Consider the following 19,225-nt stretch of genomic DNA (forward strand, 5'->3'; position numbering starts at 1 on the left):
ATTCCTTTGAATAAAGGGGGCATTGTTCTATAACCTTTGATCCCATTTTTGGGTCTCTTTGACCACTGTAGCCTATCTACTTCCTCTGATCATCACTTACTTGTGATCTAAAATATACATATATATAAGTACCACTCCTGAACACGACCAGTCTTACGGTGTTTTATACCCACAGTCCTAGTTGTATATCTAGGATATTAAATCCCCCTTTTTTTCAGTTTTGTCTAATTTTTTTATCTGTTCCCCCAGTTTCCTTGACCTCCATTCAATCATTAATCCAAGTGTGATATATTCTCTTCCCCTTAGGACGATATCCAAGTTCAGTCCCCCTGGGACTTTATATCAGCACTTTATTCTGCTGACAGTACATTCACTCATTTTTGATCTGTACCACTTAGGCCTCATTTACACGAGCGTGTGCGTTTTGCGCGCGCAAAAAACGCTGCGTTTTGCGCGCGCAAAAGGCACTTGGCAGCTCCGTGTGTCATCCGTGTATGATGCGCGGCTGCGTGATTTTCGCGCAGCCGCCATCATAGAGATGAGGCTAGTCGACGCCCGTCACTGTCCAAGGTGCTGAAAGAGCTAACTGATCGGCAGTAACTCTTTCAGCACCCTCGACAGTGAATGCCGAACACAATATACACCAACCTGTGAATAAAAAAAAGCCGTTCATACTTACCAAGAACTTCCTGCTTCCTCCAGTCCGGCCGTTGCCTTGGTGACGCGTCCCTCTCTTGTCATCCGGCCCCACCTCCCAGGATGACGCCGCAGTCCATGAGACCGCTGCAGCCTGTGATTGGCTGCAGCCTGTGCTTGGCCTGTGATTGGCTGCAGCTGTCACTTGGACTGAACTGTCATCCCGGGAGGTCGGACCGGAGTTATCGGTAAGTCAGAACGTCTTTTTTTTTTTACAGGTTCATGGATTTTCGGAGCGGAAGTCACTGTCCATGGTGCTGAACCAGTTTAACGCTTTCAGCACCGTGGACAGTGACTGTCTCCTGACGTCGCGTACCCGAACATTTTTTACCGGTTTCGGTCAAAACGAGTTTGGCCGAACCCGGTGAAGTTCGGTGCGCTCATCTCGAATTTGACACTCCGTTTGGATGTTTGTAAACAGAAAAGCACGTGGTGCTTTTCTGTTTACATTCAGGAGTTTGACAGCTCTTGCGCGAATCACGCAGTTCGCACGGAAGTGCTTCCGTGCGGCATGCGTGGTTTTCACGCACCCATTGACTTCAATGGGTGCGTGAGTGCGCGAAAAACGCACGATTATAGAACATGTCGTGAGTTTTTTTCTGCGCACACGCGCTGAGCGCAATTCACGCATCGTCTAAACTTCCCCATTGACTAATATAGGTGCGTACGACATGTGTGCAAAGCACGCGCGTCGCACGCGCGTATATTACGTTCGTGTAAATGAGGCCTTAATCTTCCCAATATATGTCTGAGTGTTGTTACATTGTTAGGGATCTGCCAGGTACTTCATCTAGGTATACTCCTGGGATTAATCAATCCACACCTGAGGCCAGACCTGTTCGACTGACACCATCTCCTACCAACCAGGGTGGCAGGCTCAGGAGTGGGAGAGCCTATCGCGGCCTGGTCTGTCGGAGTTAGCTCCGCCCCCTGTCCTTTATTACCTGCCCTGTTCTCTCCCTCAGTGCTTGTAATTCTTTTGGATTCCTGGCCCCACTGCTGCTTGCTCCAGCCTGCTTCTGCCGTGCTTCTGCCTTGCTGCAGTTCTGCTTGACCTGCTTTGCTTTGCCCCTGGCTTGCTTCTGTCTCCGTGCCCGCTCAGGTGTACTCACTTCGTCCTGGTCCTGACTGTTCGTTCGCCGCTCCGTTTCCTCGTGGCGTTCCGTGGCTACTGCCCCTTCCCTTGCGTGTTCCCTGTTTGTTTTCCTGTGCACTTAGACAGCGTAGGGACCGCCGCCCAGTTGTACCTCGTCGCCTAGGGCGGGTCGTTGCAAGTAGGCAGGGACAGGGCGGTGGGTAGATTAGGGCTCACTTTCCCTTCACCTCCTTCCTGCCATTACATAATTACAAGCCCTTACCTAGTCTACCATTTCTCCTACGCTGACGCTATCATGGACCCCCTTGAGACCCTGACCCAGCAGATGCAGGGCCTCTCCCTACAGGTCCAGGCCCTGGCCCAAAGGGTCAATCAGGGTGACGCTGCTTTAGTAGTACCCCTCACCTCACCTCTAGAACCCGACCTCAAGTTACCTGACCGGTTTTCAGGGGACCGTAAGACGTTTCTCTCCTTCCGGGAGAGTTGCAGACTGTATTTCCGCCTAAAGCCCCACTCCTCAGGTTCCGAGAACCAGCGGGTGGGTATCATCATATCCCGACTCCAGGAAGGGCCCCAAGAGTGGGCCTTCTCCTTGGCTCCTGACGCCCCTGAACTTTCCTCTGTTGATCGTTTTTTCTCTGCCCTCGGACTCATTTACGACGAGACTGACAGGACTGCTTTAGCCGAGAGTCAGCTGGTGACCTTACGTCAGGGTAGGAGACCGGTTGAGGAATACTGTTCTGATTTTAGGAAGTGGTGCGTAGCTTCTCAGTGGAACGATCCGGCCCTAAGGTGCCAGTTTAGGTTAGGATTATCTGACGCCCTGAAGGATCTGCTGGTTAGCTACCCCTCGTCTGACTCCCTTGACCAGGTTATGGCCCTAGCAGTACGACTTGACCGACGTCTCAGGGAACGTCAGCTAGAACGCTTCAGTGTGCTCCCCTCTGACTTTTCTGCGATCCCCCCCGAGGTCCCGTCTCCTCGCCCCCCCACGGAGGACTCGGAGGTACCTATGCAACTCGGGGCCTCCATGTCCCCTCGACAACGTAGGGAGTTTCGCAGAATGAATGGTCTCTGCTTCTACTGTGGGGACGACAAGCATCTACTGAACACCTGTCCCAGGCGCAAGAATAAGAAGCCGGAAAACTTCCGCGCCTAAGTGATCATCGGGGAGGTCACTAGGGCGCACAGGTATTTCCCGTTAATGTGAAATGCAATAAAATTTTGCTTCCCTTTCAGGTCTCGTTTGCTGGCCGGTCTGCCACGGGCAGTGCTTTCGTGGATTCTGGCTCATCTGCTAATATCATGTCTGTGGAATTTGCTATGTCTCTAAAGATGCCTTGTATTGATTTACCTTATCCTATCCCTGTAGTAGGAATCGACTCAACTCCCCTTGCTAATGGTTATTTTACTCAGCATACTCCTGTTTTTGAACTCCTGGTTGGCTCCATGCATTTGGAGCAGTGCTCTGTACTGGTGATGCAGGGATTATCGTCTGATCTGGTTTTAGGCCTTCCCTGGTTGCAGTTGCATAATCCCACGTTTGATTGGAATACTGGGGATCTCACCAAATGGGGTAATGAATGTCTTATGTCATGTCTTTCTGTTAACTCTATTTCTCCCCGGGAGGAGGTAAACACGCTTCCTGAGTTTGTTCAGGACTTCGCCGATGTGTTTTCTAAGGAGGCCTCCGAGGTGTTGCCCCCCCATAGAGATTACGATTGCGCTATCGATTTGGTGCCTGGTGCCAAGCTTCCTAAGGGTAGGATATTTAATCTTTCATGTCCTGAACGTGAAGCTATGAGGGTGTATATCCAAGAATGCCTGGCCAAGGGTTTCATTCGCCCCTCGACTTCTCCTGTAGGTGCTGGCTTCTTCTTCGTGGGGAAGAAGGATGGTGGTCTTAGGCCGTGCATTGATTATCGTAACCTGAATAAGGTCACCGTAAGGAACCAGTACCCACTTCCTTTGATTCCGGATCTTTTTAATCAGGTTCAGGGAGCCCAATGGTTTTCTAAGTTCGATCTACGGGGGGCATATAACCTTATCCGCATCAAAGAGGGGGATGAGTGGAAAACTGCGTTCAACACACCCGAGGGTCATTTCGAATACCTGGTCATGCCCTTTGGGTTGTGTAATGCCCCTGCTGTCTTCCAGAATTTTATTAATGAAATCCTGAGAGAGGACTTGGGTACCTGCCCGTGATGTTCACGCTGGGGTATTGATCAGGAGGTTCCACCTTCTCTTCCCCACTAAACCGGGTCCCCTTAGTAAGGGTCCGGTGGCCCCTCATAAAAGGGGGAGTACTGTTAGGGATCTGCCAGGTACTTCATCTAGGTATACTCCTGGGATTAATCAATCCACACCTGAGGCCAGACCTGTTCGACTGACACCATCTCCCACCAACCAGGGTGGCAGGCTCAGGAGTGGGAGAGCCTATCGCGGCCTGGTCTGTCGGAGTTAGCTCCGCCCCCTGTCCTTTATTACCTGCCCTGTTCTCTCCCTCAGTGCTTGTAATTCTTTTGGATTCCTGGCCCCACTGCTGCTTGCTCCAGCCTGCTTCTGCCGTGCTTCTGCCTTGCTGCAGTTCTGCTTGACCTGCTTTGCTTTGCCCCTGGCTTGCTTCTGTCTCCGTGCCCGCTCAGGTGTACTCACTTCGTCCTGGTCCTGACTGTTCGTTCGCCGCTCCGTTTCCTCATGGCGTTCCGTGGCTACTGCCCCTTCCCTTGCGTGTTCCCTGTTTGTTTTCCTGTGCACTTAGACAGCGTAGGGACCGCCGCCCAGTTGTACCTCGTCGCCTAGGGCGGGTCGTTGCAAGTAGGCAGGGACAGGGCGGTGGGTAGATTAGGGCTCACTTTCCCTTCACCTCCTTCCTGCCATTACATACATACAAAGTTATTCTGTCTCTGCACCCAGTACTCCGGATCTTTAGTTCCCTAATTCTATAATGATCTCATTTGATCATATATCTTGTCTTCACAAATGTTTTCTATCACCATTCACTCATCCCTCCATACACTTATACACCTATACTGTGAGCTATTGGTATGCTTTACATTGGTTCATCTGTCCTACATTTTGTAAAAAAAATAAATATTTTTATATTTATTTTTATTATTCTTTCATGTATTTCATCCCTTTAACCCCTTAATGACCGGGCCTGAAAAGACCTTAATGACCAGCTAAATTTTTCTGTTTTTGCCTCTCTGCGTTTCAGCAGCCATAACTTTTTTATTTTTTCATTGATGTGGCTGTATGAGGCCTTGTTTTATGCGAGAGAAATAGTATTTTTTTTTTCCCCCAGTTTGGGGGTAAAAAATAAATTTTTTACGCCGTGAATATAGGAAAAAGCGATTCTCGGAATAGTTATTTTTGTTTATTTTTTATCCCGTTCACGTTTCACACGAAATAACCCATTAGATTAATTCTTCAGGTTATTACGGTCGTGTAGATACCTAATATGCGTAGGTTTTTTGTTTTTTGTTTTTATTTAGTGTAGGGGCAATAAAATGTATTTAATGCAAAATACTCGTTTTGGGACTTTTTTTATTTATTTATTTATTTGTTTTGTTACTTTTTTTTTAAATCCCATCAAGGGATAACTTTATTTGTAACTTTATTTTTTACTTGTAATGTATTAGCATACTTCTGTACGCTAATACATTACACTGTGTCACTATGACACAGGCTGCTGATCGGGCAGCACATACAGTGAAGGAAATAAGTATTTGATCCCTTGCTGATTTTGTAAGTTTGCCCACTGTCAAAGTCATGAACAGTCTAGAATTTTTAGGCTAGGTTAATTTTACCAGTGAGAGATAGATTATATATAAAAAAACAAAAAAAAACAGAAAATCACATAGTCAAAATTATATATATTTATTTGCATTGTGCACAGAGAAATAAGTATTTGATCCCTTTGCCAAACAAGACTTAATACTTGGTGGCAAAACCCTTGTTGGCAAGCACAGCAGTCAGACGTTTTTTGTAGTTGATGATGAGGTTTGCACACATGTTAGATGGAATTTTGGCCAACTCCCCTTTGCAGATCATCTGTAAATCATTAAGATTTCGAGGCTGTCGCTTAGCAACTCGGATCTTCAGCTCCCTCCATAAGTTTTTGATGGGATTAAGGTCTGGAGACTGGCTAGGCCACTTCATGACCTTAATGTGCTTCTTTTTGAGACACTCCTTTGTTGGCTTGGCTGTATGTTTCGGGTCATTGTCGTGCTGGAAGACCCAGCCACGAGCCATTTTTAATGTCCTGGTGGAGGGAAGGAGGTTGTCACTCAAGATTTGACGGTACATGGCTCCATCCATTTTCCCATTGATGCGGTGAAGTAGTCCTGTGCCCTTAGCAGAGAAACACCCCCAAAACATAATGTTTCCACCTCCATGCTTGACAGTGGGGATGGTGTTCTTTGGGTCATAGGCAGCATTTCTCTTCCTCCAAACACGGCGAGTTGAGTTAATGCCAAAGAGCTAAATTTTAGTCTCATCTGACCACAGCACCTTCTCCCAATCACTCTCAGAATCATCCAGATGTTCATTTTCAAACTTCAGACGTGCCTGTACATGTGCCTTCTGGAGCAGGGGGACCTTGCGGGCACTGCAGGATTTTAATCCATTACGGCGTAATGTGTTACCAATGGTTTTCTTGGTGACTGTGGTCCCAGCTGCCTTGAGATCATTAACACGTTCCTCCCGTGTAGTTTTCGGCTGAGCTCTCACCTTCCTCAGGATCAAGGATACCCCAGATCGATGTCGATTGACAGTCATTTTGTATGTCTTCCATTTTCTTACTATTGCACCAACAGTTGTCTCCTTCTCACCCAGCGTCTTACTTATGGTTTTGTAGCCCATTCCAGCCTTGTGCAGGTCTATGATCTTGTCCCTGACAGCCTTAGAAAGCTCTTTGGTCTTGCCCATGTTGTAGAGGTTAGAGTCAGACTGATTAATTGAGTCTGTGGACAGGAGTCTTTTATACAGGTGACCATTTAAGACAGCTGTCTTTAATGCAGGCACCAAGTTGATTTGGAGCGTGTAACTGGTCTGGAGGAGGCTGAACTCTTAATGGTTGGTAGGGGATCAAATACTTATTTCTCTGTGCACAATGCAAATAAATATATATATATTTGACAATGTGATTTTCTTTTTTCTTTTTTATATAATCTATCTCCCACTGGTAAAATTAACCTAGCCTAAAAATTCTAGACTGTTCATGACTTTGACAGTGGGCAAACTTACAAAATCAGCAAGGGATCAAATACTTATTTCCTTCACTGTAGTGTGCCCGAACAGCAGGCACACGGAACAGACAGCCCTGGGGTCCTTTGTAGGTCCCTAAGGCTGACTGCACAGGGATTCCCCATTGTTTGATCGCATCACTGGAATCTCGGTGATGCGATCAAAGAGGGGAATTCCCTTTGATCATGCCGCGGTCATGGACCGCGGTAATCAAAGGGTTAAACAGCTGGAGTCCGAATGTTTGCCGACCCCAGCTGTGTTCAGAAGGCTGCTCTAGGATCAGGAGCTGTTAGTAACAGCTCCTGCTTAGAGGATGAGCGCTCACACGAGCGCTCATCAGCCTAATCACGTCTAATCAGCCTAATCTGATGTCAAAAGACAGTGGGCGGTCGGGAAGGTGTTAAACGTTATCACAGACATAGTGTGGATTCTCCACACGTATCGTTTCAATAATTTTCAATAATCATCAGTAAACTTAACACATGGACGTCCCTTTTCCAGGCTCTATGTTAGTTTATTTTACTTACCTTGCCGGATTTTTCTTCCGATACTCTAAGTGCAGTGACATGCGCACTTCTTGTTCTCTCGCACTTCTTGTTTTTCGCTATACTCTAACGCCTTGTGCGCAGGCGTGCTTTCCTTGATTTTTGATTGGTGTAGTCTATCGGCCATCTTGATTGGCCTTACGACCTGCCCGTCCCAGAGATGACAGCTGGTCTGTTTAGCCTCGCTCTATTGGATCCCTGTGGACCGACGCCCACTGTCATGGCGGCCCGAGGTCTTAAGAAGGGTTGATTAGTAACACGCCGTTAGTAGCCCCATTTGAACCCCTGAGGACGCTACGTTCGTAGCGAAACATGTCGGGGGGCTTCTCTCTATGTTGTAACCGCTATGCTTCACTGACTGTCAGCAACTGTCACTACCTGACTTATGAATTACAGCGTAATGCAGATGCTGTTCAAATACAGACATACTATACTGCACTGACTGATTGCATCCTAGGTATGTAAATTTCTCATTGCCAGTGAGCATTGGCTAATTTTTAACAAGTGTGTTGTTCTGTTTTGGTTTACTTATTTATTTAAATATATCCAATAAAAGTTATATTTTATTTTATCTCATACTTTCATAGCTGGCTGGAAATAAGGGCATCCCCTTCTTTTGCTTAACCGCAAATCAGTTGAACCTTGTGATAGTATAACGCCTGCCAGCTAGCTGGGTCTCTCTCCCTTTTTTTGGTAGAACCACTCTGGACACTGGCCCCCAGGTAGTTCCTGAATATTCAGTGCAACCCACTTATCAAGGAAAATATGCAAGTAGAATCTTGCCCAAATTCAACCTATTCTAACAGAAGCAAAAATTACCAGACTACGGGTCGTATTACACGGCCCGACGAGGGCCGTGTAGACGAGCGCCGATCAACGAGACAGCTCATTGATCAGTGCTAGTTTTCTCCTTTTCACAATGCACTATTATCAATAATGTATGGGGATAAGCGCTCATTACTACGATCACTCGTCCCCATACATTTCTATCACGTCGGCAGCGCAGCTCCCTGTTTGCAGGGAGATGTGCTGCCGTCAACGATAATATTTTAGGCTGCGTAAACGATACAATTAGCCGATGATCGAGGGCAATTTCACTATCTAATGTCTGTAAAGAGCCCTAAAAGTGAAAATTTCCCAAAAGGCGTGTGTTGAAGTCACAGGCATCTTTAGCTTTAGATGAGAGCTGACTTCACCATCACAATGTTAATTTGCAGTTGGAGAAACCATTTAGTGCGTCCAGTTAGCTAAAGTGGATCTTGGGCCACTATCACACTTATGCCTATAGAAGTATTTGCGCATGGGAAAAGTTGAAATGTAAGTTTTTACACTGGCCACTATTGGCCGTAAAAATGAGTGCCGATGAACAAGACAGCTTATTGATCAGTGATCATTTGCTCCTTTCACAAGGAGCTATGATCAGTAATGTATGGGGACGAGCAATCGTTACTATGATCTCTCGTCCCCATGCATTTCCATCATGTCTTACACAGGGCAATTATCGGGAATGAGCATTTTGTGAATGCTGGTTTGCCCGATAATTGGCTGGTGTAAAAGGGCCCTAAAGCTGTCTCACCTTAGTCCTGATTTATTAGAAACCATAACTACGTGTAGAAGAGTTAAAGGACAACAGATAATATCATAGTACAGAGGGGGCTACAAGAAGTTTTTACCAGTATAAAGATTATTATATTAGGCATATGTAGCTTGTTGAGCTCACACAGAAACAAATCTTTGCACTGCAGCTTTCAGTCAGGGGCCACCTGGTCAACAATGAAAATTTTACATTTAATATAAAATATGAAATTTGCTTCTGTATTATGAAAGTAAAAATCAATGCTAACCAGACTAATAACGTATTTTGTCTATTATGCGTCACAAAAGCAAATATACTTATCTGATAACCTATAGTTAATAATGTTCCTGAACATGGTGAAGGAAGACACTGTAAGATAGGATATTGGAAATTAGAGATTGTGTAACATGTTTAAGGCATACAGTTTGCAATAACTCTATGGGATTTAAATACACACCAGGAAATCAAGTAAAAATACATACTTCTGTATGAAACCAGGAGTAATATATAGGGTGATAAGCCTGAGTAATCTTTCCAGAGTAATACAGCAATTCACTTTATAGACAGTTTTTACCATATTGGATTTCTCTGCAACTATCTGTCTAATTAAGTAAACAGGTGGAAGAGCCGAATCTAATAAAAGATTAAGCTTGGATTAATTTAAATGATAAAAGATGGAGAACTATGTGGCAGTATCATCTCAAACCTTTACACTATACACTTGGGTCATTCATGTAACATAACAGTTTTCACCCACTCAGTTTTGAGGATTGCATCATCTGAAGGACACTCTTTAATGTGTGAACCTTGACTGCAAGGCAACCCAACAGGACGGAAGGAACCATGCAAAGACATTTCACGTTTAATGCCATCGATTAAGTGCCACTGGACATGGGCTCACATGAAAGGCAACATACTATTCAGCCTTCTCCTGAAAACAGCCATGCTACACCAGCTTTGTAAATAAAATCTAGGTTTTAGTGCATAAGGCACAATAGTAGAAGCTGGGGAAGGGTGTTATGACCAATATTGATGAATTCTTAATAAGTTATTAGATATCAATGAGGAGACAGAAAGCACATTATAGAAAAGCGCACACCCAAAAAATAAAGAAAATCCAAATTTTATTATCTTCGATACAAAAAAAAATGGTTAAAAACATTTAAAACAAGACCGAAAACCAGGTCCATGTAATATATTACAGAACCCACTGCAGAAATCACCTGTAAGGTGTGAACAATACACAAGGTTCAGCTATGTATACACGCTGCATAAGCAGCTGAAATAGTAACAGAGAAACAAATCTCAAGGTCCAATATTGTAAATACAAAATTATAAATGATACAATTAAAGCACTAGGTTTTTATCTTTTTAAAATACAAGAAGTGGAAGAGAGTGTATGAGAACCTCAGTGTTTTGCAAGAGCACCTACGACAAAACTGTTCCTGAACAACGTGACATCAAAAGTGCCATACGAGTTCCCAGAAAAAAGATGAACCGAGAGTGCAAAAAATGTATATGACAAAAAGAAATCCATACTTAGAACAAATAAATTTATAAACATACAAACTCCTAAGGCGTTATAGTACGAGGCTAGGTAGTGTCCCAACAGAACCCCCCCCCCCCCATTTCTCAATGCGTGGACAACTCCATATTTACACTATACACAAAAAGAGTGGAGTACATGGCCATATATGTAAAAATATAAAAAAAAATATTATCACAAAAATGAGACAAACATTTAAAAAGGTATACGATAAAGAGAAGAGAAGAGACGATCAACCACCCACTCGCTACAATTTTACTATAGAGACCATATTATACTTGTTATATTTAACTTACATGGTCGGTCTGTTTCTCTGTTATACCGTGTAAATAACTATAGACTCTTCTCTTTGTTGCATACATTTTGAAATGTTTGTCTTATTTTTGTGATAATAAAATTTGTTATATTTTTACATATATGGCCTTGTACGCCGCTCTTTTTGTGTATTGTCTAGTCTGCAGCTCTTTCTGGTCATGTATACTATTGCTAATTTATAGCAAACATTTATTCGTACTAATAAGTGTACTGAGTACTAATACGTGTAGTACTAATGTAGTACTGTAGCAATGTAGTACTAATAAGTGTACTGAGTACTTTTTTTACATACATTTTTTACTACTGTGTGCTTGCCCAGTAACTGACAATAACAAGCCAACTTGTACATTTTTGGATCTGAGCGGATAGCTAAATGAAAATAAATACTAGTAGTGAAATACTGTCTCACAACCTTTCACAGTATCTGGATTAGAAGAAAGTGACAAGCAATTGATATTTCCTAGTGGATACCAGAAACTGACATACTGAATATTATGTAACCGAAATATTATTTTTCGTGTGGTTTTGGCAGCACATCAAGAATATTACTTCCCATCATCTTCTTAAGGCAGACCTCGAGTGTATGGTCCTTTCACTGCTTGATATTATTCCTTTTTCCCCATGATAAATATCTTCCTAAATTATTATATACAAAGTCATTTACAATTTAGAGATCTAGACATAAACACAATCTGTGTTCAATGGTCTCCTCACCATAAGTGCATGCCAAAACTAGAAGCAACAGACAGATTGATCTTTCTTATGACTTGCAGACTCAGGCCTGATTCACACGAGCGTTGCGCATCTCTGACATGAAAAACTGCAGTTTTTCACGGTCGAGGTGCATCCGTGCTCGGCGCTGCGGGACGCGATGTCTCGCATCCCCCATAGTTGAGAGACTATGGAGCGATGCGTGATGCGTGAAAAGACAGGACATGTCCTATTTTCCCACAGACCCTTGACACGGTCCGTTGAAACAACAGCTGTGTGAACAGCCACATTGAATTACATAGGTCCGTGGGACGGCCGCTGTTTCAACGGCCGTCCCACGGATGTTTAACATGCTCGTGTAAATAAGGCCTTAAAGCTGGCCATACATTAGTGATATCGGACAGCAGTTCTCTGAACGACTTGTCATTCATGATCAGTTTGTAATGGTAGTCATTTTGGACTACAACTCCATAGGTTAAAAGAACAATTTGAGTTTTGATCTGTGGCCTGATCTCGGCTTCTATTGATGGGATGCAGATCTATCGTTTGGCATAAAATAGTTTCCAAATACTGCACCCGACAACAAGGCAGATCAAGTATTTAACACGCCAGATTAACTATTCCACATATCTGTCTTTGGTCGTGTTATGAAAAGTCAGCAACAGTCTGCAAAAAATGGTCGAAATCGTCCTTTTTGGCAATCCAAAATCACTAGTATATGGCCATCACACGTAGTAGATGTGCTGCAGATTTTCCATCTGGATTTGCGGACGGAAAATCTGCAGCGGAATACAATAGAAGCAAAATGGATGAGATTTAAACACATGCTGAGGACATTTTACAAGCCAAAATTTACTTGCGGTGTAGACTTTTAAATCTGCAGCATGTCACCTTATGCTGCAGAAAGTGCAATCAAATCTTATTGTTGCAGATTTTTCTGCGGATTGCCTGCGGATCCACAGAAAAATCCGCAAGTCTAGATAGTTTAAAATAGGTTTAAAGAAAAAATAAAAAATAAACTATACTCACCGCCCCGGCTTTCCCATGGCAATGCTTCCCTTAGTCTCTGTGCATCCGGCCTCCAGCGATGAAAAGTCGTATCGACACTTGACCGCTGCAGGTTGCAGCAGTTGCATGTGACAACACATCATCACTTGAGGCCATGTGTAACGCATAGCGGGGGACCAGGGAAGTGTTGCCATGGGATGCAATGATAGTGGGGGTTTTTATAGACACTCGTAGCAGGGAAAACTGCATCAAAATCCTCTGTACAAATCCAGTACATACCCTTAGGCTGGGGCTACACAGCAACAAACAATGTGCAGCTGTAGTATGAAGTTATTCTACAAACTTTTATCGGATATGGTACTTTTTAAAAAAAAAAAAAGTTTTAGGCCCTATTCACACTGAGTTTTTTTGCAGGCAGAAAAAAATCTACCTCAGAATTCTGTCAGGAATTTTGAGGCAGATTTTGAACTGCTTGATTTTTTTTTTTCGGTTTTCGCTGCGTATTTGACCCGTGGCCATTGAAGCTAATGCAAGGACCGCGGGCAAAAAACGCAACAAAACACGCTTGGGAACAGGCGACAGAGATTTTTTTCTGCCTACCATTGATTAAATGGGAGGTCAGAGGAGGAAATCGCAGCAAGACCTTTAAAGGGAATGTGTTGCCAGAAAAACATGTTTTGTTTTTTTTAATTAAACATTTAGTGTGTAGGTGATTAAACATTGTTCAAATTTTTTTTATTTTTTTCACGAGTCAGGAAATATTATAAATTATATTCTAATTTATAATATTTCCCATTGCTGGTCACTAGATGGAGCTATTCCCAAAATTGCAGCATTGCAAAATTGGGTAAAAAGCCCTCGCTCTAGTGAGCTCTCAGCATCCCCCCCTCCTTTATCCTGGCTAGTGCCGGGATAAACGAGGGGTTTGAACGGTCTAACCTCCTACACTGTGTGTCGCCATTTTTTGAGCTAACACACAGTGTAGTAGGTTTACATACAGTAGTAAACGTACACAAACACGAACATACATAGAAATCTCTTACCTGCTCCTGCCGCCGCGGCTCCCTCCGACCCGTCCGCTCCGTCTGCTGCCGCTGGTCCAAGTGCACAAGTCCGGAAGCCGCGACCGGAAGTAGTAATCTTACTGTCCGGCCGCGACTTCCGGTCCACAGGAAAATGGCGCCGGACGGCGCCAATTTCAAATTGGACTGTGTGGGAGCGGCGCATGCGCAGTTCCCACACAGACGGCGTACACAGAAGTGGATGGGACGGGACCCGTTCGCAGTCCCTATGGGACTGTGGCTGCCGTATTCCATGTCTGTATGTGTCGTTAATCGACACATACAGAAATGGAACAAAAAATGGCAGCCCCCATAGGGAAGAAAAAGTGTAAAAATAAGAAAAAGTAAAACACAAACACACAAATAAATATAAACGTTTTTAATAAAGCACTAACATCTTTAACATATGAAAAAAAAATTTGTGATGACACTGTTCCTTTAAGGACAAGCCGCTTTTTCTCCCGCGAGAGGCCAGACGCCGGCCGGGAAAAAATAATGGGGGGCGATTTCGGCTGTGTTTTGGCGCTGATTCCGATGCGGTTTCCGCATGTGAACTGACCCTTATTTTCATTCATTTACAATGTCACATGTAATTTTGTTATTTCCTATGAAGTCTTCTGTAGCTGTGCCTTGAGACAAACACTAAAAGATGCTGCTAGAAGCAACTTTTAGTGATTATAGCATTGCTGTGGCATATATATATATATATATATATATATATATATACATTGTGTTGCATAAATCAGTGTGACACAATGATTTTCTATGGCCCACTGACAACTGCACAAGAGTTGCATTGTTTGTTGCGTAAGACCGTGTAGTTGTGGCTTTACATGCTTGTCATTAATAAATATGTTTATGAATATATTATAGTCTTTATGGAAACACTGTATATATGTTTCAGTCAAGTCAATCTAGAATAGAGATAGACATAAACACAATCTTAGGCCGGATTCACACGAGCGTGTGCGTTTTGCGCGCGCAAAAGGTCCATAAAAGCTTCATGTGTCAGCAGCATATGATGCGCGGCTGCGTGATTTTCGTGCAGCCGCCATCATTATGACACTCTGTTTGTATGTTTGTAAACAGAAAAGCACGTGGTACTGTAGCGCGCATCACGTGCGGCACACGGAAGTGCGTCCGTGTGCCGTGCGGTTTTCACGCACCCATTGACTTCAATGGGTGCGTGATGCGCGAAAAACGGGCAAATATAGGACATGTCGTGAGTTTTACGCAGCGGACATACGCTGCGTGAAACTCAGGGACTGTCTGGACGGCCCCATTGACAAACATAGGTCCGTGCGACGCGGGTGAAAATCACGCGCGTAGCACAGACGTATTATACGTTCGTCTGAATCACAAAAAGGGGTCAAATCTATGTATTTCTAAAACTAAGGATTATTCTGTTGTATCTTCCTTCTCTTGAGTCACTATCAGACCCCGCTACTTATGTAGGACTTCACCAATATGTTAATACATTCTCATTTCCCTTCCTCTACTACTCCCCATTTTATTCCATGTTGTACCACTGAAAAACACGGATAGAAGTAAACGACAAACAATAGGTAGCATGAAATGAAAAGTGTTGGCATTCTGCCAACAGGGTAACGTCAGCAGCAATTGTCATGAGTAGTGTTCTAAGCCATCTGCTGTAGCATTGTTGCTTTAAATAAGATTGTATATGGGATGAAGCTGCACAAGCATTGGGTTTCCATAACCTTCAGATCTTCTTTGTCTCACATATCATCAGAGTGCACAACAATGTGTCAAGATTGGAGACAAGGGAAAGACTGTTTGAGGATGGGGCTACCCTACACTGCCAAAAGTGGGCATGAGTTTATTTATAACTAGTATGGGGGCATATTTATTGTCTGACTGGACAGGGCTCACTGATCAAGTCTAGGAAGTTCACTGCCAGTAACATCACACATACCAGCTGAACAATGGTAAGTAAAAAATGGAGATTTGTAAGATCTCATTATTCAGCAAAGAGCAGTGGGGATTCACACATTAGACTATGAGCAGATAGAGAGTCATGGTTCATGTTTATGATACTGGGAGAGGGATGTGAATTGAAAAGTTGGACAGTGATTGTTTAGAAGAAAATCCAGTACTGGTATAGTAAAGGTTTGTTTTTTTTAACCAGTATTTTATATTTCCCTTAATTTGTTGCAAGTATTACTAATTTCCAAGGATAGTCTATACTTAGAGAATTATCCTTTGACATTTTTATGCCTTGTAATGTCTAGATTTGCATTATTTAATGCTTACTTTCTATTCATATATGTGTGATTTAACAAATATTGTACACGGTGGTTATACAATATGTCCGTTAATGATGATTTTTAAAGATAATCATTACATCTATGGTATAAAAATGATCAGGTATGATCCATAAAAATAAATTCACAAATTATTGGACATGCTTTATCATTTTGACTCATCTTCATTAATATCATGCAATTGTTTTGTGAAATTGAGAGTCCTTAAAGGGGTTGTCTGGTTTAAAAATACCCATTTTCAAATACATTATTAGGGAATTTTGTTCAATACCTTCAACTATTTAACCAAAGCAGTAAACCGGTACAAAGAGCGTTTCTCAGTCTGGGGAACCCAGTGTGTCTGTGCATTACATAGACAGCCTATTGTATTCAATTAAAAGCATGTAATGCTTTAGTTGCCCTGCAGTGGTGCTGTAGAGGTATTGAACACTTGGTACCATTTCCCTTACAGATCACAGCTGATCGCTCAGGGTCCCAACAATGAGACCTTGTGATCAACTTAATTTAAGAGGACCCTTCTAACCAAAAGAGATTATCCAAAATAGACAACTCCTTTAAATATAATTTGCATATAGCACCCAGGTGGTTGGTTCTGAGTCAATAATCGAGCATGTTCTTATATAAGGCACTTTGTTGCTTTGCAACAATTCTGCACTAAACAAAAATAAAAATAAATGTTACATCTATAGCCAAATTACCTTGATTTGCCTATTATTCTCAATGATATTAAAATACTGGCAATCGTGCACCTAATGTCATAGGATATAACTGGACTGCATTGTCCAATGATGTGTACAAGAAGTGTAAAATCTATTGGGTAAAACTCTGAGCTGGACCTGGAAATTTATAGCTGAGGTATTCAGTAGTCATCCTATTTTTCTCAGTTTTTATAGTCATGCTAAGCAACAGACATCGGCCCAGTTATTTTATTCAGTGTATATTTATATTATATATGTAATTGACAATAATCTCTATATGGATTTCTGGCTTTTTGGAGGGGTTTGAGGAGTTGTTTTTTTCTGCAATAAGGCTCATTTAGTTATCGCAATAAACCATTTTATTATGTTGCAAATACATGGTCTTTTATGACAGATGCCTATCTATTGAGCACATTTTTATGCTGACATTATACAGTAAGGGCTGAGACACTGATTTTATGATTGTGTTGTATTCACATTATGATTTATGCAATGATTTGCAATCCTTAATCAGCAACTACTTATTGACTGTCTGGTACAATAAAGACAATGGGAACAAAAGTCTCACTGGCTACTATTGGTTAGACTGAACCCAGACATAGAGACAAATATTATTCCTCTGATAAATGCTCCAATGTTTTTTTCCTTGTTGGGATGAGTTTTCCCAAATTTTAACTATTTATATATGCAAAGATGGAAACAAGCCATACGAAAAAAAAATCTCCAATCTATTCAATTGTCAAATGCTGATATTAGGGTTCATGATGGCACCCTACTATCAGCTATAGGGGAGGGGCCACGATGTTTAAGATACATGTCTAAAAGGTCTTCTGATTTTCCAGGATATCCCTCTAATCAATTAATCATGGTCCAGGCTTATTTTGTGTCGTGGAGAAAATCCATTGTGCTTTTGTATCACAATCCAATATGCTTTTGGAGACATTCAATATTAAAGGAATTGTCCGCTTTGGACAATCCCTATTTTTTAGAAGGGTCATTTGACAATAAGAACAAAATTTGTCTCCCTGCTGGGTCCTCCAGCAATCAGCTGTCATCTGTGGGGAATCTGGCAGTAAGTGTTCAATTTCCCTGCATTGCCACCACAGGGGAAATTAAGCATTACACAGTGCCATTCAAATCAATGGGTTGTCTATATAATACAGGACAGATCCTCCAGAGCAAGAGACGCTCTTTGTAACTACTCTTCATTCTGGACAAGAGATGGGGATCCTAAACAGTGGACCCCCCTCTATTATCTCAGAATTCCCTAATAGGGTATATTTCTAAACTAGAAAACTCCTTTAAAGAATAAAGGCTGAATTACCAGGTTGCCTGACCAAACTCTTCTTATTATGAATAGGTGAATATCAATCTGGCAGTTTAACCCCTTAGTGACCAGCCCATTTTAAACCCGACCAAGCTATTTTTTGCGTTTTTCCATCGTCGCATTCCAAGAGCTATAACTTTTTTATTTTTTGCGTCGACATAGCTGTATAAGGTCTTTTTTTTTGCAAGACAAGCTGTATTTTTTAATAGCACCATTTTGGGGTACATATAAGTTATTGATTAACTTTTATTAACTTTTTTGGGGGGGTAATGGAAAAAAACATAACCTTACATAGTTACATAGTATAGTTACATAGTTAGTACGGCTGAAAAAAGACACATGTCCATCAAGTTCAACCAAGGGAAGGGAAAAGGGAAGGAAAAATTTCTACACATAGGAGCTAATATGTTTTTGTTCTAGGAAATTATCTAACCCTTTTTTAAAGCCATCTACTGTCCCTGCTGTGACCAGCTCCTGCGGTAGGCTATTCCATAAATTCACAGTTCTCACTGTAAAGAAGCCTTGTCGCCTCTGCAGCTTGAACCTTTTTTTCTCCAGACGGAGGGAGTGCCCCCTTGTTTTTTGAGGGGGTTTTACAAGGAACAGGATTTCACCATATTTTTTGTATGTGCCATTAATATATTTATATAAGTTAATCATGTCCCCCCTTAGTCGTCTTTTTTCAAGGCTAAATAGGTTTAATTCTTTCAATCTTTCCTCATAACTTAAATTCTCCATGCCCCTTATTAGCTTCGTTGCTCTTCTTTGTATTTTTTCCAACTCCAGGGCATCCTTTCTATGAACTGGAGCCCAGAACTGAACTGCATATTCTAGATGAGGCCTCACTAATGCTTTGTAAAGTGGCATTATTACATCCCTGTCCCGCGAGTCCATGCCTCTTTTAATACACGACAATATCCTGCTGGCCTTTGAAGCAGCTGATTGACACTGCATGCTGTTATTGAGTTTATGATTTACAAGTACACCCAGATCCTTCTCAACAAGTGAATCCGCCAGTGTACCGCCCCCTAGGACATATGATGCATGCAGGTTGTTGGTACCAAGATGCATAACTTTACATTTATCTACATTAAACTTCATTTGCCAAGTGGACGCC

General features: G+C 42.5%; 1 protein-coding gene across 2 annotated transcripts in view; it reads left to right on the forward strand.

Annotated features, from left to right (window-relative positions):
• Nucleotides 1–7,786: 7,786 nt before the first annotated feature.
• MYL2 (myosin light chain 2) overlaps nucleotides 7,787–19,225 on the forward strand; it is a 45,213-nt gene continuing 33,774 nt past the window's right edge. The window contains exon 1 of one of the 2 annotated variants that reach the window (XM_075854773.1): nucleotides 7,787–8,041. Coding sequence is in view for 1 of the 2 variants with exons in the window: in XM_075854772.1 (XP_075710887.1) it covers nucleotides 15,745–15,747 (3 nt within the window). In the remaining variant the exon portion in view is untranslated. Of the gene's footprint in view, nucleotides 8,042–15,670; nucleotides 15,748–19,225 lie in introns of those variants that run through there. The other variant, XM_075854772.1, reaches the window with a different exon arrangement.

The sequence above is a fragment of the Rhinoderma darwinii genome, chromosome 1, assembly GCF_050947455.1.
Source record: "Rhinoderma darwinii isolate aRhiDar2 chromosome 1, aRhiDar2.hap1, whole genome shotgun sequence".
NCBI lineage: Eukaryota > Metazoa > Chordata > Amphibia > Anura > Rhinodermatidae > Rhinoderma > Rhinoderma darwinii.